Source organism: Alligator sinensis, unplaced genomic scaffold, assembly GCF_000455745.1.
Source record: "Alligator sinensis unplaced genomic scaffold, ASM45574v1 scaffold768_5, whole genome shotgun sequence".
NCBI lineage: Eukaryota > Metazoa > Chordata > Crocodylia > Alligatoridae > Alligator > Alligator sinensis.
This window is the reverse complement of record NW_005841991.1, coordinates 1,003,463-1,022,906: the sequence shown is the minus strand read 5'-3', so window position 1 is coordinate 1,022,906 and position 19,444 is coordinate 1,003,463. Positions and strand designations below refer to the sequence as shown.

The window sequence follows — 19,444 nt, the reverse complement described above, 5'->3', positions numbered from 1 at the left end:
CTTTCCCTGAACATACAAACTTGACACTTAAGCTTGACCTGTTTTGTGGTTTAAAGGACAACTTTAGCTCCTAGAGCACTAATCTGGCACCTCTTCTTAGTGCAATACTCACTGGAAATCACACGCAAGTACAATTTGGAGATGTTTGTTCAGAATATTTTTTTTTAATAATTTTTAAAAAATTACAGGGTTGGAATAGACTTTGAAGGTTATCCAGTCTAACTCTTTGCACAGATGCTGGGTATGCTATTCTTAGACCAGTGATTCTCAGCCAGGGTGCTGTGGCACCCTGGGATGCCTTGATCTTTTCAAAGATGCTACTGTGTGCCACAGAACATTACCACTTCTAGGTGTGCAAACATGATTCACAAGATTAACGCAATGGATTCCTATTTCTAGGTTGAAAACATTCTGACTTGTCATGGCCATTCTGAGTGGTTAGTATAACAGAAGAGTTTCTCTAGTCAAAAAGTGTGAAAACTAAAACCTGATATTTTCTGAAGGGTACCTCATAACTAAAAAGGTTGAGAACCCCTATCCTAGACCAGTGGGGGCAAACCTTCTTGACAGGCATGCCACAAATTAGACTTGCACTTTCCTTGAGTGCCACTCAGATCCCCTTCCCCTGCCCAATCTGCTGCTCTTTCTGCTTTCTACCCATTGCTCCCTGCCTGATCTGCTGTTTTGCTTTCTGCTCCTTGTCCTGTCTATCACTGCCGCTTGTTCCCTCCCTGATCTGCCACATGCCACACACATGCCTGTGCCACTTGTGGCATACTTTCCACAGGTTTGAGCTTCCTCTCCTTTTAAAAAGTTTGAAGTAAATTCTTCTCACAATCCAAAAGTCTAGAGGGAACTACTTCCAAACAGTAATTACTAGTGCCTTTCATCTGTAGAGTTCAGTGCATTTAAAAAAAAAAAAAAGGAAAGATGATTTTACCTGTAACCAAAGGATAAGTAGTAGCTGGCCTAGCATTATCCAGTGAGAGTGGCTTAATTGATTATGTAACCCATGTCTGTGCTTTTCCTGTGTGGGTCCTGCTGTCTCCCATTGTTGAAGGTGCTTTTTGGCAAGCCTATAAACTATATTTTGGTGAAAGTTGTCACAGCCCCAAATTCTTTCTTCAGTTGGCAGTTAAGCACCTGTATTGTTTTGTGCTTGGGATGTCAAGCTCCCCTTGCATCCTGTGCCAGATCTGGACAGCAAGGCTCCTTGTTGCAGCCCAGGGTACAAGGGTGTTTTCACCCCAGGGGCATGCAGCAGTGGCACATCTGGCTCCATCCTGGGCACATAGTGGAGCTCCAGTATCTGCCTTGTGCCCTATGTTGGAGCTAGAGTTGGAGGCAGCACCGCTGCATGCCCTGTGTTGTTCTGTTGGCAGTTCTGGCTCCAGCATGGGACCCATAGCAGGTCAGCATGGGGCAGTGGCAGGGCTGATGGCCAAGGAAGTAGGGCCACACCAGCAATGATGGGTGAAGCCATCAGTTTTCAGTTGACTATCTGCTCCTGATCGCCATGTCTTCCATGGCCCAAGGCCCCTGAATTCTGCAACAAGCCACTCCCTGGCCATGCCCTCCAATTTGTAGTGGCCTACCAGTAGCCTGGTGGGCCAGATAAAGCAGCTACCTGGGTCTTACGTCTGACACCCCTGCTTTGAGCAAATGAGCAGTTTGCATATTGCTGAGTAAGTGTGCTGCTCTCCTACAGCTGACCATTGCAATTTCTCCTTAGGTCATGTTGGAAGGGAAAAACATTGAAGAAGGTTTTGGAATTGCATTCAGAGTCCTCCAGGTATGGGAAATCTGAACTGTTGCTGCAAGTAATGTTGATCCTTCTTCTATGAATTACCATAGTTAAGCATGGGACCCTTAGCCACATGCACCATTGTCCTAAAGGTTTCAGATCAGTCACTATGTTCATGTAATGCAGACACTTGCCTGTTGCATAGATCCTAAAACTTTGTGTCTTGTCAAGGACACCTTTTTGGCAAGGGTATGAACTGTCTGGCTTTAAATTAGCATTAGAGTAAAAAGACCTCAAAAATTTACTTGCCATTTCTTCTTTTTGTTGAGCTTATTTTTCAAGAGAACTCTTTCAAAACTGCGGTGATGGCCCTGGAAGCTCTAGGTCAGCCAGAGGGCTGTGTGTCTGAACACAGTGGTGCCTGTTCATCCTACCAAAGGATGTGGAGAATGGGAAGACACACAAACAGCATGAAGGCTGAGGCTTTGAGTGCCATATGGAGAGAGAAATAGGCTACTGTCTACTATAGCGCAAGAGATCACCTCTGCCCTGAGCCTGCTCCCGTCAGAGTCTATGAAGTTGCCCCAGGGCTTGCTTGTTGGGTTTATAATATATTCCATTCCTCCCGTTTGCTTCACTGACTTGCACCTTGTTCAGTTATTTGCACTGTGCAAAGCATTTTCCCAGGTGCGAGTGGAGAGTTCACTTTGGCAGTGTTTTATCACCCACCTTGCCCAATCACTGCACAGTCACTGCCAAGTACACGAGCTATGAGGAAACAAATCCAAAGCTGTTTATACTCCTATCTGTGCCCAACCAAGGCTGGGAATATAATTGAGAACTGGTTTTGGAACTCACAAATTTCCAAAAATATGGGAGTTGGAGGCTGGTATAGTATAGTAGGAGTAACCCAGAAGACCATCCACATCTAACTTAGCAGGAGCTCAGGAGCAGAATCTGGCTGGTGTGGGGGAAGAACAGATTGCCTTTGCTGCCACTACAGAGGTATCTGTGTATGGGCCTGGTGTTTCAAAGCAAAATGCATACTGGAACTTCTTGCAGGGATGTACCTTAACATGGAGCACAGGAGTGGAATGGCTGTTTGAGCCATGCCAAATGCTCTTTAGAGCACCAGAATACAGCTCCTGAACTGGCCTGATAGGATCTGCCCTGAGTGACCATGTTCCTTTGACACTTGCCACCTTCAGGACTTCCAGCTGGAGGCTGTGGCTGTGTACAGTAAAGTGGCCAAGCAGCTGGTGAAGCAGCAGAAATACAGTGAGATCCGGCAGCTCCTCAAGTGCGTCAATGAGTCTGGAGTTGCAGCCAAAAATGATGGGGATGACATCATCCTAAACTGCCTGAATGAGTTCAAGAATATCCCCTCAGAGGTAAGGCTGCCCCCACCACACTGCCCTTCTCAAGAGAAGTAGGCAGAGGAGAAGTAGGCTATCTATAGTCTACTGGGAAAGAGGCCATCAGGCTCTTCATGCCCCTTAATTTATATGTGGTGGTTAAGAATTAGGTGCGTGTTCATATGATAACACATGGCTATTCAAGGGGGATAGCTGGTCTACCTGCTACACATTCCTAACCCTCAACTGGCCTGGCATGGAGCTCTGCAACAAGTACCTGTAATAAATCCCCTTCTGTGGGATCCTCCCTATGGTTGCTTTTTGAGGTGAGGAGAAGCTCCCTTCCATGCAATTCTTGCTGGCAGAGATGGTGGAAGAGTGATGCCAAAAGTGTGTTCTCAGGAACTGCTGTGCATGTAGGGAAGTGCCCATTGAGGCTGTCCTGCCCATGACATAGCCTTGACATTGCTGTGGAGAATGGGGATGCTCCCTCTGCTTGAGGTTGCTTGGAAGGGAGTGGGGGAAGGAAAGCTGTCCTATCCTGGTCCCTGAAGACAGTGCATAGATGTGGGCCCAGGGGTAAGCAGACATAAAAGGAAGACTTGGACTTGGCACCTTGTGCACCTTTTGGCAACTGGCAGCTGGGGTGACTTGTACCTGGTTGTGAGCTCGTTGACCACTTACCTGTGCAGTGGTTTGGTCCCTGATGAGACAATGATTTGCAAATCATAATCACTGTTAATTTATATCAACCACTTTTCCTTTTCTGGGTGCAGGATCTTGACAATCTGATCCAGGATATGGAAAGTGATGAAAACAAGGTGAGTAAAGCCTGGTGGGCAGAACCTTGAACCATTGGCAGGAGCAGTGGCTGGGACATGCAGATTTGCTCCTCAGGCTCTCTGCAGGCAATGCTACCACTACTCCATGTTCCATCCTGGCTCCATAGAAGAGTTTTGGGGCCTGCTTGTTAGACCTTATTTGTAGATATCTCTGTACCTCCTTTTGATACTGAGAACATAAGGATGTTACAGTAGACTTGGAAACCTTTGATTGTTGTCTCTCTTCCTCCTCCCTTGCTTTGTAGTGGGCATCCCTGGGTTTGACAGTGGCATGGGGAATTAAAGGCAGCTTGAACAATCACTTGGTTCCATTCAGTTCCTTGCCTTGATTTCTCACAGGCTTTTTAATTTCCTAGGCAGCTGATGGGGAATCTGGTGAGCATTCAGTTGTTCATCGTTATTGCAGGAATCTAGTTTCATTAGGTAAACACCTGGTACCCCCTCTCTCTTTGTTTTAACAGCTTTTCTTTTTTGCAAGGGAAGTTTAGGATGCAAATGCATGAATCGTAGGCACTGTCAAGTTCTCTGCTCTCTTTAATACAAGGCTCTCAAATGGTTTTACATTTACATATGAACAAACTGGCCCAGAGTTTAAGTGATTTCTTAGTCCAAGGTCACAGAGCAAATCAGTGGTAGAGCTGGGAGTCCTGACTTCCACCAGACTTGCCATTTTACATAATGTGAGAAACTGTTTAATTCTATTGCAAAAGGCTCAGTAACTAAAATGACCCCTTAGGCTCAGACAGTAGGAGAAAATCTGTCTATGAATGTTGGCTGTGGAAATTTGGAGGCGTTTAAACATGAACTAAACCTAATGACCATAAAAGCATCAGGATTTTTAAGCATTAATGAAATGCCGGTCAGTGGCAAAGGCTAACAGTATAAACAGACATTGTCAAATGTCATGGATCAGCTGTGTCAGGATACATCATCCGTTGTTCCATCTGATGCTACGGGACAGTGGATGAAGTGCTCTCCCAGGGCTTGAGGGGCCAAGTCCTGTGAACCCTGGGAATTTCTGCGTGGAATGCGGTCCCTCAAGCCCTGGGAGCAGCTGACTGGCTTTCCCTGCTTCCTGAGATGCACCCCTGGGATCTCGAGAGTGACTCAAATTGGTACTAGCTGTATTGTGGCCGTGTTCGTGTCATGAGAAAAGGCATGGACATCTGTTTACAGTCAAAGGTTTCATCTGTTTCTTGTTCCTGAAATAGCCACTCCTATACCTCTGTTGCATCAGTATGCACGCCCTCTAATCCTACAGCCTGATGAACTGGGTTTCCCAGTAGGTCCTCATTCAAACCTGTCAGGGACGACACATAGGGGGTGCACATGTACCCCCTGAGCGTGGCGGGACACTCCCTACAAAAAGGCAGCGCCTGTGGGCAGTCGCCGCTCACCACCCCGCCGCCAACACCACTGGTGCTGTCTGTGGGCAGTCCATTATCCCCGCTGGCCACTGCCGACGCTCCTGGCGGTGGCTGTAGGTGGTCGCTGATGCTTGGTCAGCACTTGCGGCCCCCCCACTGCCAACAGCACCAGCGGTGTCCGTGGGAGCTCCCCTGCTTGCCACTGCCATGCCCCCCCCAGCCACTGGGGGCACGAGTCATTCATGAATTCTAACCTGTTATAGGTTAGAACTGTTAGAGGTTTCAACTGCTGGCTTTGTTTTGTTTCAGATCCGAGCCTACCTGCTGTGCAACAAACTGCGTTCTGCCTACCTAGTCTCGGTGAGGCAAGAGAACGCTAGAGCCATTCAGCTGGTGCAGCATGTACGTCAACTGGCTGAGGACAATGGAGAAGATGTTGTACAGACCATCTGTGCCCAGTGGCTTTCAGTACACCAGCCCAAACCAAGGAGCTGGCTCTCCCAAACCACTAGGAAATAACTATACAGCACCTGTAAAGGGAAGACTGAATATGGCACAGGGATGTGCAGTTCAGTGATCTCTTATTGAGAGGGAAGTCTCTTGACTGGCTTTGGTGGCAAGCAGGAGATGTTAATGTGCCTCAACTAAAGGGAAAGGAATTACTTCATGCAAGTGCCAATCTTGTGTTGTGGTGACCAACAAGCTCTACCTCAAGGGGATGTTTTATAAATGTTAAATCTGAACAAACAGGACTTAAGGATGATGGAGAAAAGCACTTCTCCTGTGTTTTGAAAGGCACTAAACATTGTTGGCATTTTGTTTTAACTCAGCAAACCTGTGCATAGACGATGACAACCAAATCCCATGTCAGTTCAGCATAGCTTGTAGCAGACTCGTTGATTCCTATTATCCAGAACCATTTTATAGAAAATCCATAATCATGAGGTGGGAGAAATTTTGTTTCCACTTGCATAGATGTGACTGAATTTTTGATGTGACTTTTTAAAAAGGAGCTATACTAATTATTATCACTAACTTTTTTACACTAGCACAATGTGCACAAATTCCTTAGGTTTTCTGAAAGGTAGAGGCTGGTTCTATGTGGGAGGTTTCTGTGTGCAGTTCACATGAGCAGGTGTTTGCCTACAGGGACCTTAATGAAGAGAGGCAGCCCAAAGGGATGCATTTCCTGATGAAAGGAAAACTTTTAAACTAGGGCAGGCATGTTGAACAAATGACCCATCTCTTTCTTTCCTAACTTATCCTCCAAGTAGATTAAATTGCTTTGTAATAGGTATGGCATTGGATGGTTGAAAGGACCCTTTCTCTCTTCATTTTTCTTAGCTGGAGTAAATACCAGCTGAATTAGAGCATTTCAGCACAGTGGGAAATGTAGTTTGCTTTAAACAACGAGGTGTGCATGGCAAAATTTAACAGCTTTTTAGAGATGTTGCACATGAAGACCTATCCCAAAATAGGCAGCACTTGTTCTCACTACAGCAATCTTTCTCCTTCAGACAGTTATACACTTTAGACTGACTTTTTTATTAATAAAGCTGTATTGCTAAGGTCATCAAATCACCACACCCTTGGTCTGGAATGCACTGGAGATGGGCAGAAATCAGTGTGGCTCAAGTAATGCTCCTTCAGCAGTTGTTGCTGCAGAGTCTCTTTCTCCAGGTGCCTGCTGCTGACTTGGAACAAAGCAAATGCCACGTTCTCCCAGTCCACTTTGCTTGCCAGGATGCATCTCTAGTGTGAAGTGGCTTTATTCTGGGATATTGGAATAGGCTGCTACTTCTCTGCTGCTTTTATCCAGAGAGAAGAAATGAGCAGCAGACATGAGGATTTTTAAGTGTTTCTAGCTCTGGCCTCCCCAAAAAAACACCTGTACTGACACTGATGTAGGCTGCTAACTTTTACCTGTGGAGAACCCCATTTGTCATATAGCAACACCTAGTGCACTGGTTCTTCACTTGCCCCAAATGTGGTGTTTAGTTTCTGAAGTTCCACTACATGAGGAGGCCAGTAAATATCTTTGCACCATTTTTATACTTGCTACACCAACAAAGCATAGATCTCCAGGAAAATGAAAAGGAGGTAGTTAATCTTCTCTGGAGTGTTTTATGACCACTGTCCTACTGACATGTGCCTTGCCCTGCTGATGATGCTTAGCTCCTTGGAGTGTGGCGTCAGAGGAGCTAAGCAGTTGGCAGTGACTACATTTAGCTTACAGAATCCTCCACCCTCAGTTTCAAAGAGATCCCAGTAGTGAGCAAAGCTTAATAAAAGCAGCTTTTATCATCCTAGCCAGACTGAACTAGCTTTCCACTGCGTTGCAGGGTCAGGCTAATCCTAAGCATATGTTGGAGTAATACCACATTGACAAGTGCGAGGGAGAAGTTAGTGCTATCAATGAATACACAGATAAGCACAGCTGTAATAATGATTTGCCTGTTCAAGATCCTCCCACAGCTCTGTATTATACAGGAAAAAAATGGAGACTGCCACATTGAACAGTTATTTCTGTCTCTGCCTTTCTGCTTGACCTCTTTGCACTGTACTTTATGCACTTTATACAGTGTTTGTTGCAATTTGATAGTCCTTAACTCAGTGTTGTAGGGATCCTTTTTTTTTTTTTCCTTATCAGCAGAACTGGAATTTCAATCCTGACACAAACTGGCTTGTATCATGAGTATTGCGATTATTCATGGGCATAGAAACCCCAGGCATCAAATTAAGTGGAGCACTGACACTTAGAAGAGTTTGTATAGTGGTGACTGGACTGTTTTACAGTGAACAAAGGATATTAATAAATATTATTAGAAAAGATCTTTTTTCTCTGTCCCTTTTTATTTTACTGCTAGTCTGTTTGCTGTTTTGGGAGTATCTAGTCTGCAGATACATCTAGCTCAGAAACTAAATACCACATTTACTCGCATACCACACAGCTTCCCCACCGCAACATTAGCCATTGAAAACTGGTGTTGTGTCTTTAGCAGAGAAGCTGATTTTTCTTCTCCTAGTAGCAGTATAGCTACTGCCTTCTCAAAAACAAGGTCTAATTTGGGGGTGTGAGGCATACATGAAAAATTGGGTCAGCAAAAATGCCTGTTGGATTGTTTAGACCAGGAAGCCAGTGCATTGTGTTTAACTGTACCCTGCACTTCCTAGTTCGAACAAGATGCGAAATTTGAAAGCACTTCAAAATTTAATGAGGGAGCCAGCATACAATTTGTTTCTTATGCTAGATTTACAAGTTCTTAACCTAGTTTAGTTTTTCACCTAAAGCCATCGGAAGATTGTGGAACAACTCTGTTACTTGGCAGCATTGCTTCATACCCCAGCCTGTTTTGGTTAAATTGCACCCTGGTCCTTCAGAAACTTGACAGTTTGCAATTTAAGTCACCCAACCGGTACAGTAGCCCCATGGGATAATCCTAATAAGCTTATAGTCCCCATTTTGGTGCTTAAGCCTGGTAGAAGCAGACTATGATGGAAGCCTATAATACAGCAGACACTGAACTCTGAAATTTAGTTCAGAATGCTTCTAAATACTGCTACATTAACCAGTCTCTCTCTTGCCCTCTCAGAAACGCACCTCTTCTTCCTCTTTAATAGTTAGGATGGAAAGGAAAGACACTTTGAGTCAGGTCTGTTTTTGTTTTTTATTCTAAACACATTATAGGACCTGCTCACCTCTCCCCATCTTGAAGAATAATTCTGACTCCCAAGGCAGACTTTTGCCATTCCAATCTGCTGAGGAACCCATGAAGAAGTTCTGAAGTGCTCTGCTATCATGACTTGCTTGTGTACCTGGGACCTGCTAACGTGAACTCCTGTGAATGGGGGACTTGTGCAAGGATGCTGAGAGAGCAATGACTAAGATGGGAGTTAAATTCCAGTCTCCCAAGCCCATGTTCAGGCTGCCAGGCAAAAGCACCAATGCAAAACAGCTTTATCACAAAAACCCCTAGATGAGCTTCCCTCCATGGAACATTTGAAACCAGTGCATCTAGGCATGTATTACACTTCAGATGCGATTAGTCTATTAATCACATCTTAAATAGTAACCCAGCCACACATTCCAGCATTTAGTGATGCCACAAAGAGGGAAACCAGCCATACAGATATTACACTTTTTGTGTGCTATTTTTGTGGTTGATTTCTATCGCACCTTAAACTGACTATGTGGCAGAGTTGGGACTGCACTACGGTCTCCAAATAGCCCCAGGGCAGCCCCTTCCACCTGATGATCTGCTGACTGTTGGCTGGGTAGGGGACTGCTCCAAGGCTGGGACTAGCTCCACGTCAGTCTCAGTCAGCTGACGGTCACCTGTCCATCCACCAGCTCCAGGGGCTTCACTGGGGTCAGTTCAAGTCCCAGTACAATCTTGGAGCTAGACAACAATCAGCTGAATACTGGGCACCTGTCTTAACTTGCTGGTGCAAGGGGAGCTTGGGATGATCCCAGACTTCCTCTGCACTGGCATGGCAGGAAGTACAACTGTTGGGATGGAGGATCAGATCCCATTGTGTTTTTAAATGAATGCCTACCACCCACTCAAGAATGACTAGATAACACATGAAGGAAAACCTAAAACTGGCATCGAATGGGAATTGTTTTATTTAGTAAACCTCAAGAGATAGCTGGGGCTCGACTTGCAGTGTCAGCCTCCAGCTAGAAAGTTGCTGCTAACTTAACAAAGAAATAAAAACCTGTTTCTTAAAGCAAATGCTCTTCAGAAGTGACCATATTATGGACAAACCTAAAATGATCTAGATCATCTCCCCTGACTAGAAAACCATACCAGCTGTGAAAGTCTTTAGGCATGTGACCCATCCAAAAAAATATTTCCAGTTGGGTGTACAACACAGAAGCAACATTGCAACTTGGCAACTGTTTCTGTGAGTGTTTGGCTTTTGTATAGGTGCAGCAGTTACAAACTTGCCCTTCACAATAGAACAAGACTAAAGTGTTGCTAGGATCATCTGGGAGCCTTAGCCATTCTCTTCCTAGATTTACTGAGTAGGACAATGTCTTTGTAAAATGAGATATGCCCTGTGGCTACTGCCACTTTGGACTAGGGCTGATCCCTCCTTGGCCTGTCTACTGCACATATAGCTTCACTTCTAAGAGCTGCTATCAGGTGAGCAAACCCAGCAGCGTGGGCTTGAATTCTAGCCTGGCTAAGCAGATGACAGTTTCTAGCATTAGACGTATTCTGCATAACATACTCTTTATGTTTCCTGCTCCCCTCCTCCACAGGCAACTCCCTCCCTACTGTGTTGAATTGTAACACTATTCCAGTACATGTCGTTTTTACTGTCACAATATTATGACCTCAGTGTAGAACAGTGTAAGATATGTTAAACTTTCCTCCTTTCAAAAGTAAAATAGGTCCTTTGGCAGCTCAGCACAGCTTGTCTCTCGCAACCCACATTAGGTGAAGTGACAAAAAGGAGGCATTAAGTGCTTACATCATTCTTGAATACTTCAGTCTCAGTCCCTAAAGATTTAGGGAGTAGTGTTTTTCATTAACTGTGTTTAAACAGTGCATAGCACAATGAGACCTTGGTAGAAGGTTCAAGTAATGGACAATAACAAAGGCTACAATTTATCTCTGAAAATTAAGAAACTGCCACTTGTGAAACAGCCTGCCACTCAGAGAGGAGAATATCAAGAAACCTCAGGCCAGTATTTGGCTGAACCACATCTTCCGAAGATGTGGTTAAGCCAGATACTGGCCTGAGGTGCTATGTCTCCCAGCTAAAAGAACCTGCTCCCAAGTCATATAGCTGAGATGACCAAATGGCTCAAAGTGCTAGGGAACATCTCCAACTGACCTGGTTACAGTTGGGGTTCAGGGCTGCAAAAAGACCCTTCCAGAAGCAAAATCTTTCTGTTGCCTTGCATTACTAACCAAAATAGCCTGCAGTCCCACTTCTAAGCTGACCCTGGGGAAAGAATGCCAACCATGGGATAGCTTGGGGGAATGCAAATCAAAAACTGTGAGAGAAGATGCCAACTTACTGCATTTCTGTCCTGAACCTGTACCCACTGGTCTCATTTCTTTTAAACATAAAATATTTACATATTTCAAGTTAGGTTGTGTCCAAAAACCACTGGTAGGGCAGCTGGATGCACAAAATGTTAGGTGGACCCGTTTCCAGTTCCCAGATGAGAAGATTACCAGGAGCCACGGAGCCCATCCAGCTATTAATTTCTACTGTTCACTCCCACTGGATGCCCAGGAGCTCACAGCTGACTTTCCAGAGCTTCTTTGCTGTCTCGTCATCCCGGCCATGAGCAGACACATATGCTGGCTGACAGTCACTGCAGAACAAGAGAGGAAGCTTTCATCAAGGGCTCAAATCTGGAGCAGCATGGCTAAAAGGTTGCTGCTAACACCTGCCAGATAATCTCTTTCAAATCCAATTTAAAAATAAGGAGGTTGGAAAATTACCTAGCAGCATAGCTCAAGAAAGAGGAAAGAGTAGAGGCTGCTAAGGAGTCTGGCACACACGGCTTCATTCTGTGTGGCACCTGACCAAGCAACCTCAGCTTCTTGGTCAGTGTTGGAACTGGAGAGGAGAGCTGGCAAATGAAAGCTCACTGCAACCCCTGTAGATACAAGTTGAGTCTGCTGTTTGAACCTTTACAAAAGCCTTAAAGCAATAGCCCAATACTACAGCAGCACACCCACCTTTCAAGGAATTACCATAAAAGTAAAGGGGGAGATCATCAGGATCTTACCTTTCAGTGTGTATAGTTACAAAGCTCCACACACCTCTAGGGATCATATAAGCCTGAATAACCCATGGGTAGGTGGCCATGGGAAAAGGAGATGATGATGGCCCTTCCATGCCAGAAGCACAGCTGGGCAATAAACTGTGCTTGAAGCCAAGATGGGAGAAAAGTTTATTTTTCATACAGATGTCAGTTCCCAAAAAGACACTGGGAGACTCGTACCTCAGCATATTCCCTTCAGGAGCTGGCAGCTTGAAGGTAGTTTTCCAAGCCACCATGGGTGGTGTAGGAAGCTCATGGTGCATGGTGAGAGGTTAGTTGTATTAACCTGTGTCCCCACTTAATGACCAAGGCTCTTCTATGTTTTTATATTCTTGCTCTCTTACAGGAATGATACAGATAAACTGATATCACCAAGAAAGGCAGTTCCACATTTACTGACTCCAAAGCTCCTCAGGAAGAGCATGGGTGTGACTGGAGAAGCCAGAGTCCTTTATTTTTTAAAGTATGTTAAAGCCTCAACATAACCTTCTCCCTCTTGGTGGACACATCCCTTTGGCAAATATGTAGCCATTGTTATTACAGCCTTGTCAGCCTGTTTCCCTCCCCAAACCTCCTCTGCTTGTTACTTCCTCCACTCCCCCTCTTTGTTATATAATGCCTGCTAAAGACAGATTGTACGCACTTTGGAAGAAGTATCATGTTCCCATCTGTAGTGTTGTACAATAATGACCCACATCCACTTCCATGCTCACCAATTCTCCTCTCACCTACTTCCTCCCTACTCCAAAGATGGTCCCACAGCACGTCTTTCCTTAACCTCACGCTTGGCCTTGCAGTCTCTTCTTCAACCCTGGTAGACTGATGTTGCCCAAAACTGACAGGCTGCTTTCCCTCAGCACATCTGCAGCTGCATGTTTGCAGGTGCTTGGTGATCAATTTGCCTACAGAAGCAGGCTTAGCAAGGTGTTCCCTTCCCTTCCCCTCACCCCCACTCCCCTTCCCTCTCCATGTTGGAAACACTTCACATTTACACATAATGTATATACCTGCCCCCACCAAAGTAGCCGATTACTGGAAAGTTTGATTGTAGTGGCAATTTAAATAAGGAAGTAAGATTAGAACTGATGGCAGAGGCACGAAACGTCTTGTGATTTTCACAGTTCATTTGGGACGTGGCAAATAAAAGGGACACAAGCTGTCCCTAAAAAGAGTCAGGGAAGTCTCCAGCTATTCCATGCCTCCTCTCTCCTACAGAGGTTATCTTCAATACTAGTGATGATCAAACTTGGCAATCAAGTGACTAGAAGCTCTTCTAGAGTAGATTCAGTACAAAATTAGACACAAAAAAGAAATTAAGCTGCTACTTTGCTGATTGTATCTTTCCTGCATTCACCAGTTTCCTCCTTTAAGAGCCTGAAATCCACTTAAAGTTCACAAGCTCTGGTGTATGGGAGAGCCAAGATTCACATATGGGGTATTTATCTGGTAGGAGATATAAGCAGTCAAGGGAGGATTAGGGGCTCTCTTTATATAGCCACAACAGATCAGGACAGTGCAAACACCACACCTGAAAAATCAGGCAAATGCACATACTGCACTAACTGTGGATCAGTCACAAGAGAGGGGGTACAGATAGGAGTTCTGTCTCACATAGGCTGCAGTCAAGCTCATGCCAAAGGTCAGTTTTCCTAGCCAATTCCCAAATGTGATGTGGTCCCACTGACTGGGGAGCATAAAGGTACCTCTGAGTGAAGTTGTTCAAAGGCTTTCTCAAAGCCTAGCACGGGACAGTTCAATGATTCTGGCCTGGGTTTTGAAAGGGGAAACAAAGAAGGAAGGAGGGAGGTGTTGTGCAGGTTGACTGAGAAAAGTTAACAGAGATCTGAGCAGCATCCCATGCACAGGGGTTTCCCCACCAGGAGCTGCCCATAACATACACAGCAGCTCAGCACGTTGTACTTAGGAAAATCAGGCTGCTTTGAGAAGTGCCTGGATTAAACTCCTTGGCCAATAACTTTCACCCACCTGAAATACTGTCCTGTCACGGATTCCAGCTCCTCTGCTACTGCACAATAAATGCTGGTCTGGGCTCCTTCTTGTGGAGTCTTCAAGAAGAAAGAAAACATCTTCCACAGCAGGGACACTACAGATGAGTACCGGGTCAACTCAGACTGCACAGTGCCAGGATGCAGTGCATTTACTGTAACTCCAGTGCCTGCAGCAAGACAGAGTATAGTTCAAATTAGACCCTGCTGAAGCATGCAAGGGCTTCTTTGCAAGGGAAAATTTAATATATTTCCTTGTTTTACCTGTGTACATCTAAAACATTAGGGAAACAAAGGCCCAGATGTGAATACAGGTAAAAAATGAAGTTCCCTCTTACACCTATTTACTAGAAAACAGGGCAACATCCCTGCCAGTTGCAAACCACTGCCTAGAGGGCGTGTTAGGCCTTTATAAAGCAGCCTGCGAAGAGGCCTGGATGCCAAAATACTAGTCTTGTGCCTTGCTTTTGAAAAAAACAAAACAACAAAACCCCACAGAACCCCTCCAGTTTACCTGGTGCTAGGCCTATAGATAAAAGACCTCCTTTTCCATTTTTCTAACCTGTATTTAAGACAGCTGGGGCACTGCAGCTTTTTCACTGTGGATTTCAGTGCATATGCCAAGCACAGCAGCATTTAAAGCCTTTCCAATACCAGCTCTTATAGTACAGCTGAATCTTTATCTGGATGCAGCTTGTCCACAAATTTTGTTTTTTGGCGAGAATTAAAAAATGACCCATTCATCTGAGCAAGGCCACCTCCTGCCCTTGTCTTTCTACTGTGGGTATGAACATAGCCTGAGAGCCCCTGGCTCCTGAAGATTGACTACATGGGCTCCCTGGTGTAAACACCTGCCAGGGGCCCAACCAAAGCCACTCACTCCCACCTTGAATGTCATGATTTCTAAACAGGGCCTAAAAAGAGCCTCTTCCTAGAACCATCTCCACACCCCAAGGTGTGAGAGATTGAATAATATCTCAGCTGGCATCTGGTCAGCTTCCTTCTCAGACTTGCCTTGCAGCCGCCTGGCCAGCTCCTGGGTGAAGTGGACATTGGCCACTTTACTTTGACAGTAAGCCAGGCCCCGTTGGTAGAATTTCTCCCCTTGGAGGTCATGGAAGCAGATCCTGCCCATGAGATGAGCCAGTGAGGACACATTTACAATGCGGGCTGGGGCCGACTGCTTCAGGCGTTCCAAGAGCAGGAAGGTAAGGAGGAAGTGACCTAGGAGAGAGGAGATTGAGGATACTTTGTTCTTCTTTTGTGCCTTCCGGACCAGGATCTCAAGAGTGCTTGGCACACTGAGGCAAGCCATTATTTTCCCCATTTACACATGGCAGAAGCAAGGTCTGAACATGTCAGTGCCCAAATTTTGGGTGCCCAACTTCAAATAGCTAGGGCTGGTGAAAAGTGGCAGTCCCAGATGATATGTTCAGACTGTATATTATAGTTTTTATTATTTATATCTAACCCTATCCAGAAAGGCTCAGAACAATCTACAATAAATGACAAACAAACCAGGACATAAGTCTCTGTAGTATGCGACAGGCAGCTTCCTTCACACTTCTCCTTCTTGTGAAATTTAGGACTTGCCCAAAAGCATTTAGGGTTAGGAGATGCTCCCCTTCAATTATTTCCCCAATGGAAAACAGTTTCAGGATGTGGGGAGTAGTCCTGGAGACAGACTCCCACACTGAGATTTGTTATAAAATTTAATAAAACATCCTGCCCAAGCTTTGCCTGCCCTGGTGTTATTCAGTCTCTTACCAAGGTGATTGACTCCTAGATGCATCTCAAAGCCATCAGCTGTCTTGGCATAAGGGTACAACATTACTCCTGCATTGTTAATGAGAATATGGAGCTCTTTCTCCTCTGAAAGGGACAATGAAGAGGATGGGACATTAAACAAAGAATCAGACAACCACCCACATCTAAATGGAACAAATCAGCCACAGAACTGGGGCAGACTAAGCTGCTGCCATCTCACCTCTCCAAAAAAAGAGAGGCCTCTCTCATCCCAACCTATTCCTGCAGCCTCTACAGATCCCCAGCATGGAAACAAATGGTATCTTTCCAAGCAGGGGCATGCAGGCAGGGAATTCAGTGTCTGCCAAAGCCCGATAGCATAGCATGCCATCTCTCTGACTTGATTTTATTTATTTTGTGAGTTTTGTAGATCCATTTATAAACTCATTTGAGTTTCCAGCATCTCTAAAGTTAAATATCAATAGACAACCTTTACTACTTACCAAAAATTAAGATCAGCATAACAGAATTCCCAAAGATATTCCACCAGAAACTAGAGAAATCACATCAATTTACAGAACACTTCTACAAAATAAAAATATTGTACCTACTATTATTGCTAAAGTAACTAGTACAAGTTATTGTTTTCTTCTTATTTATATTTTAAGATTCTTTTTAAACTTTGTACACAGTCAGTTTTATGGTTTCCTCAATTTATGCTGCATTTCAACAAAACAGCAGATAAATAAGGGGGAAAAGATAGATCACAACCACAAATATTGGAAGTGAATTTAAAGACATTTTCCTTGAAAATTAGCTGGGTTTCAAGATGAATCTCTTCCATCTATTTCTACTATCATGAAACCTACAAAAGGCTGATGGAACATGTAATGATAATTTGCCTTTGATAGATGAGCCCAACCAGATTATGTGCTCATGGGTGGTCTCCCTTCTTTAAACAAGTTTTTTTTAAACAAGCATCCTGCTCAATCCCATTCCTGTTTCAGTTCTACAGAGCAGAGAGCTACTGTTGACCAAACATACTCACCTAAAAGCAAAGGCAACAGCACCCAAGGAGGGCCTTACCTGCTAGAAAGTTCTCAGCAAACTGTCGAATAGACTTAGTATCCGCCAAATCCAGTTTCTTCATAATTACTTGTTGGTTTCCTGTCTCAGCTCGGATCTCACAGGCTGCCACTTCCCCCTTTGCTGTGTCTCTGCAGGCCAGAATCACTCTGGCACCTGTACAAGGGAAAGGAAGAAGAAACATGAGCCAAGAGCTGGGAAGCAGCATGGGGAGTAAGTGCAAAGGCAAGCCAACTGGCTCCCCTAAGGTACACCTAATAACATGAGCGAGATCAGGAAAGGCCTCAAGGGGATAGCTGTCAGGCAGAGAGCCTTTACCCTGGAAGTTCTTGGCTCCAGTCCATCTCAGCTAGGGAGCAACAATCAGTTATTGCCATCTTAAGACTGCTCTTGGGCTGTCACGCAAGTCAGAAGAGTGTCCATCCAACTCCTCCCAAGTTATAGCAAGATTTACACCAGTGGAGCTAAGTGGGTTCCCAGGCTCCCCTAGTTGGAAACTCATGAGACGAGGGATTTCCAAGACTCTCCAGGAAAGTTCCAGTGCAGAGGTTTTCTGTTTCTTATAAACTACTTAACTGCTCCTGCATTATAAGCTCTGAGTCTGGAGTCCCAGCAACATTGGCTTTAGCACTAAAAGCATTAGGGCCCACAAACAGTAAAATTATGATCCGTTAACAGGGACCTGATCCCAACAGTTACCAGTTTAAGTGTTAGGTGGGATCTGTCATCAGGGACAACCCTGGGCTGCATGGAGTTCTAGTTTAGTTACTAAAACTTAGTCAAGACATCTTTCAATTCTGCCTCACCAAGTGAGAGGAAAACCCTGTGTAACCCAGCCTCCTGACCCCAGGATAGCTGTAGAGCAGGTGGGTGTCAAGATTATCCCTTCCCCACCCTGGTCCAGGAAGGCAATGTTGACAGATAACATAAAGTACAGGGGATGGGGATGGGACATGTAGTGGGATAGGTGACTTGCCTCTTTTTGCGAGATCTCTAGCTGTCTCTTTCCCAATGCCTGTGTTGGCCCCTGTGATCAAAACGACCTTCCCATTCAGCTTAGCCTTGGACTTACAAACGGCTCCTGCAAAGTAATTCCTAGAATAGAGAGAAGGAGTCATGGAGGATTCATCTTGCCCCTGTGTCCTCCTCACTGGGTTTTCATGAATGACTGTTGTGAGAATAACTGGAGAAACAATACAACATTTACATGAACTGATCCCAAGCTCCCCATTTCATACATCCCTCATTCATAGGCCTCATTCGGATTTGAAGCCAGCTGCTTCTCTCCTGAGGCTAAGGCCTATCTACCGTACTTCTTACTCCATCACTATGCATAGTAAAGGCATTTTCATCTCAATGCACATAATCCCTGCCACCCCACAGACAGTGGTCCAACCACTACACATTTAGCAGGCAGTTTCTGTGATAAACATTTGGTGTACTAAATGTCTCGCTGAGCTGCCTGGGCTCCTGGAGCGGTTGAATGTATTTAAGTCAACAGGTCCTGATGATCTTTGTCCTAGAGTACTTCACAGGTCCTGATGATCTTCATCCTAGAGTACTTCGGGAATTAGCTGGAGTCATAGTGCAGCCGCTGGCACAACTGTTTGAGCATCCTCGTCCTAGAGGATTGGAAAAGTACCAATGTAGTCCCTATTTTCAAGAAGGGGAGGAAGGACGAACTGGGTAACTATAAGCCAATTAGTCTTACCTCTATCTTTGGCAAGACCTTTGAGAAAATTGTTAAGGATCACATTTGTGGGGGACCAGCAGGTAAAATGATGCTAAGGAGCAATCAGTATGTGTTCATAGCAGGCAGATCCTGCCTGACTTAACTTGGTTTCATTTTATGACCAGGTCACAAAATGCTTGGATGGAGGAGTAGAAGTAGATGTTATTTACTTAGATTTTAAAAAGGCCTTTGACATAGTGTCCCACCCAATTCCTATTAATAAACTAAACAGTTGCAATGTAGATTATTACAGGGTCCGGCAGGTAGAAACACCCAGAGAGTGGTGGTAGGTGGGTCAGTTTCTACCTGGAGAAATGTAGGTAGCGGAGTCCCCTAAGGCTCTGTCCTGGGACCACTCCTATTCAATTATCTTAATTGGTGACTTGGACAAGGGAGTAGAAAGCACCCTGTCCAAGCTTGCTGATGACACCGAACTATGGGGGGATTCATAGATTCATAGATGTTAGGGTCGGAAGGGACCTCAATAGATCATTGAGTCCGACCCCCTGCGTATGCAGGAATGAGTGCTAGGTCTAGATGACCCCAGCTAGATGCATAGCCAACCTCCTCTTGAAGACCCCCAGGGTAGGGGAGAGCACCACCTCCCTTGGGGGCCTGTTTCAGACCTTGGCCACTCTAACTGTGAAGAAGTTCTTCCTAATGTCCAGTCTAAATCTGCTCTCTGCTAGCTTGTGGCCATTATTTCTTGTAACCCCCGGGGGCACCTTGGTGAATAAAACCTCACCAATTCCCTTCTGTGCCCCCGTGATGAA

The 19,444-nt window shown here is 45.0% G+C and overlaps 2 protein-coding genes across 4 annotated transcripts in view; one reads left to right on the top strand and one right to left on the bottom strand.

Moving 5' to 3' along the window:
* ZFYVE26 (zinc finger FYVE-type containing 26) overlaps positions 1-8,138 on the top strand; it is a 69,171-nt gene extending 61,033 nt beyond the window's left edge. The window contains 4 exon segments of the mRNA XM_025201367.1: positions 1,733-1,792; positions 2,953-3,135; positions 3,876-3,920; positions 5,618-8,138. Coding sequence (XP_025057152.1) covers positions 1,733-1,792; positions 2,953-3,135; positions 3,876-3,920; positions 5,618-5,827 — 498 coding nt within the window. The 3' untranslated portion in view covers positions 5,828-8,138.
* A 113-nt stretch (positions 8,139-8,251) lies between these two features.
* Positions 8,252-19,444, bottom strand: part of LOC102373718 (retinol dehydrogenase 12) — a 15,459-nt gene continuing 4,266 nt past the window's right edge. Inside the window, exons 2-7 of one of the 3 annotated variants that reach the window (XM_006021399.3) lie at positions 17,916-18,034; positions 16,940-17,095; positions 15,875-15,979; positions 15,122-15,331; positions 14,088-14,277; positions 8,252-11,645 (exon numbers count right to left, since the gene is read on the bottom strand). In XM_006021399.3, coding sequence (XP_006021461.1) covers positions 11,543-11,645; positions 14,088-14,277; positions 15,122-15,331; positions 15,875-15,979; positions 16,940-17,095; positions 17,916-18,034 — 883 coding nt within the window. In that variant the 3' untranslated portion in view covers positions 8,252-11,542. The other 2 variants (XM_025201366.1, XM_025201365.1) reach the window with 2 other exon arrangements.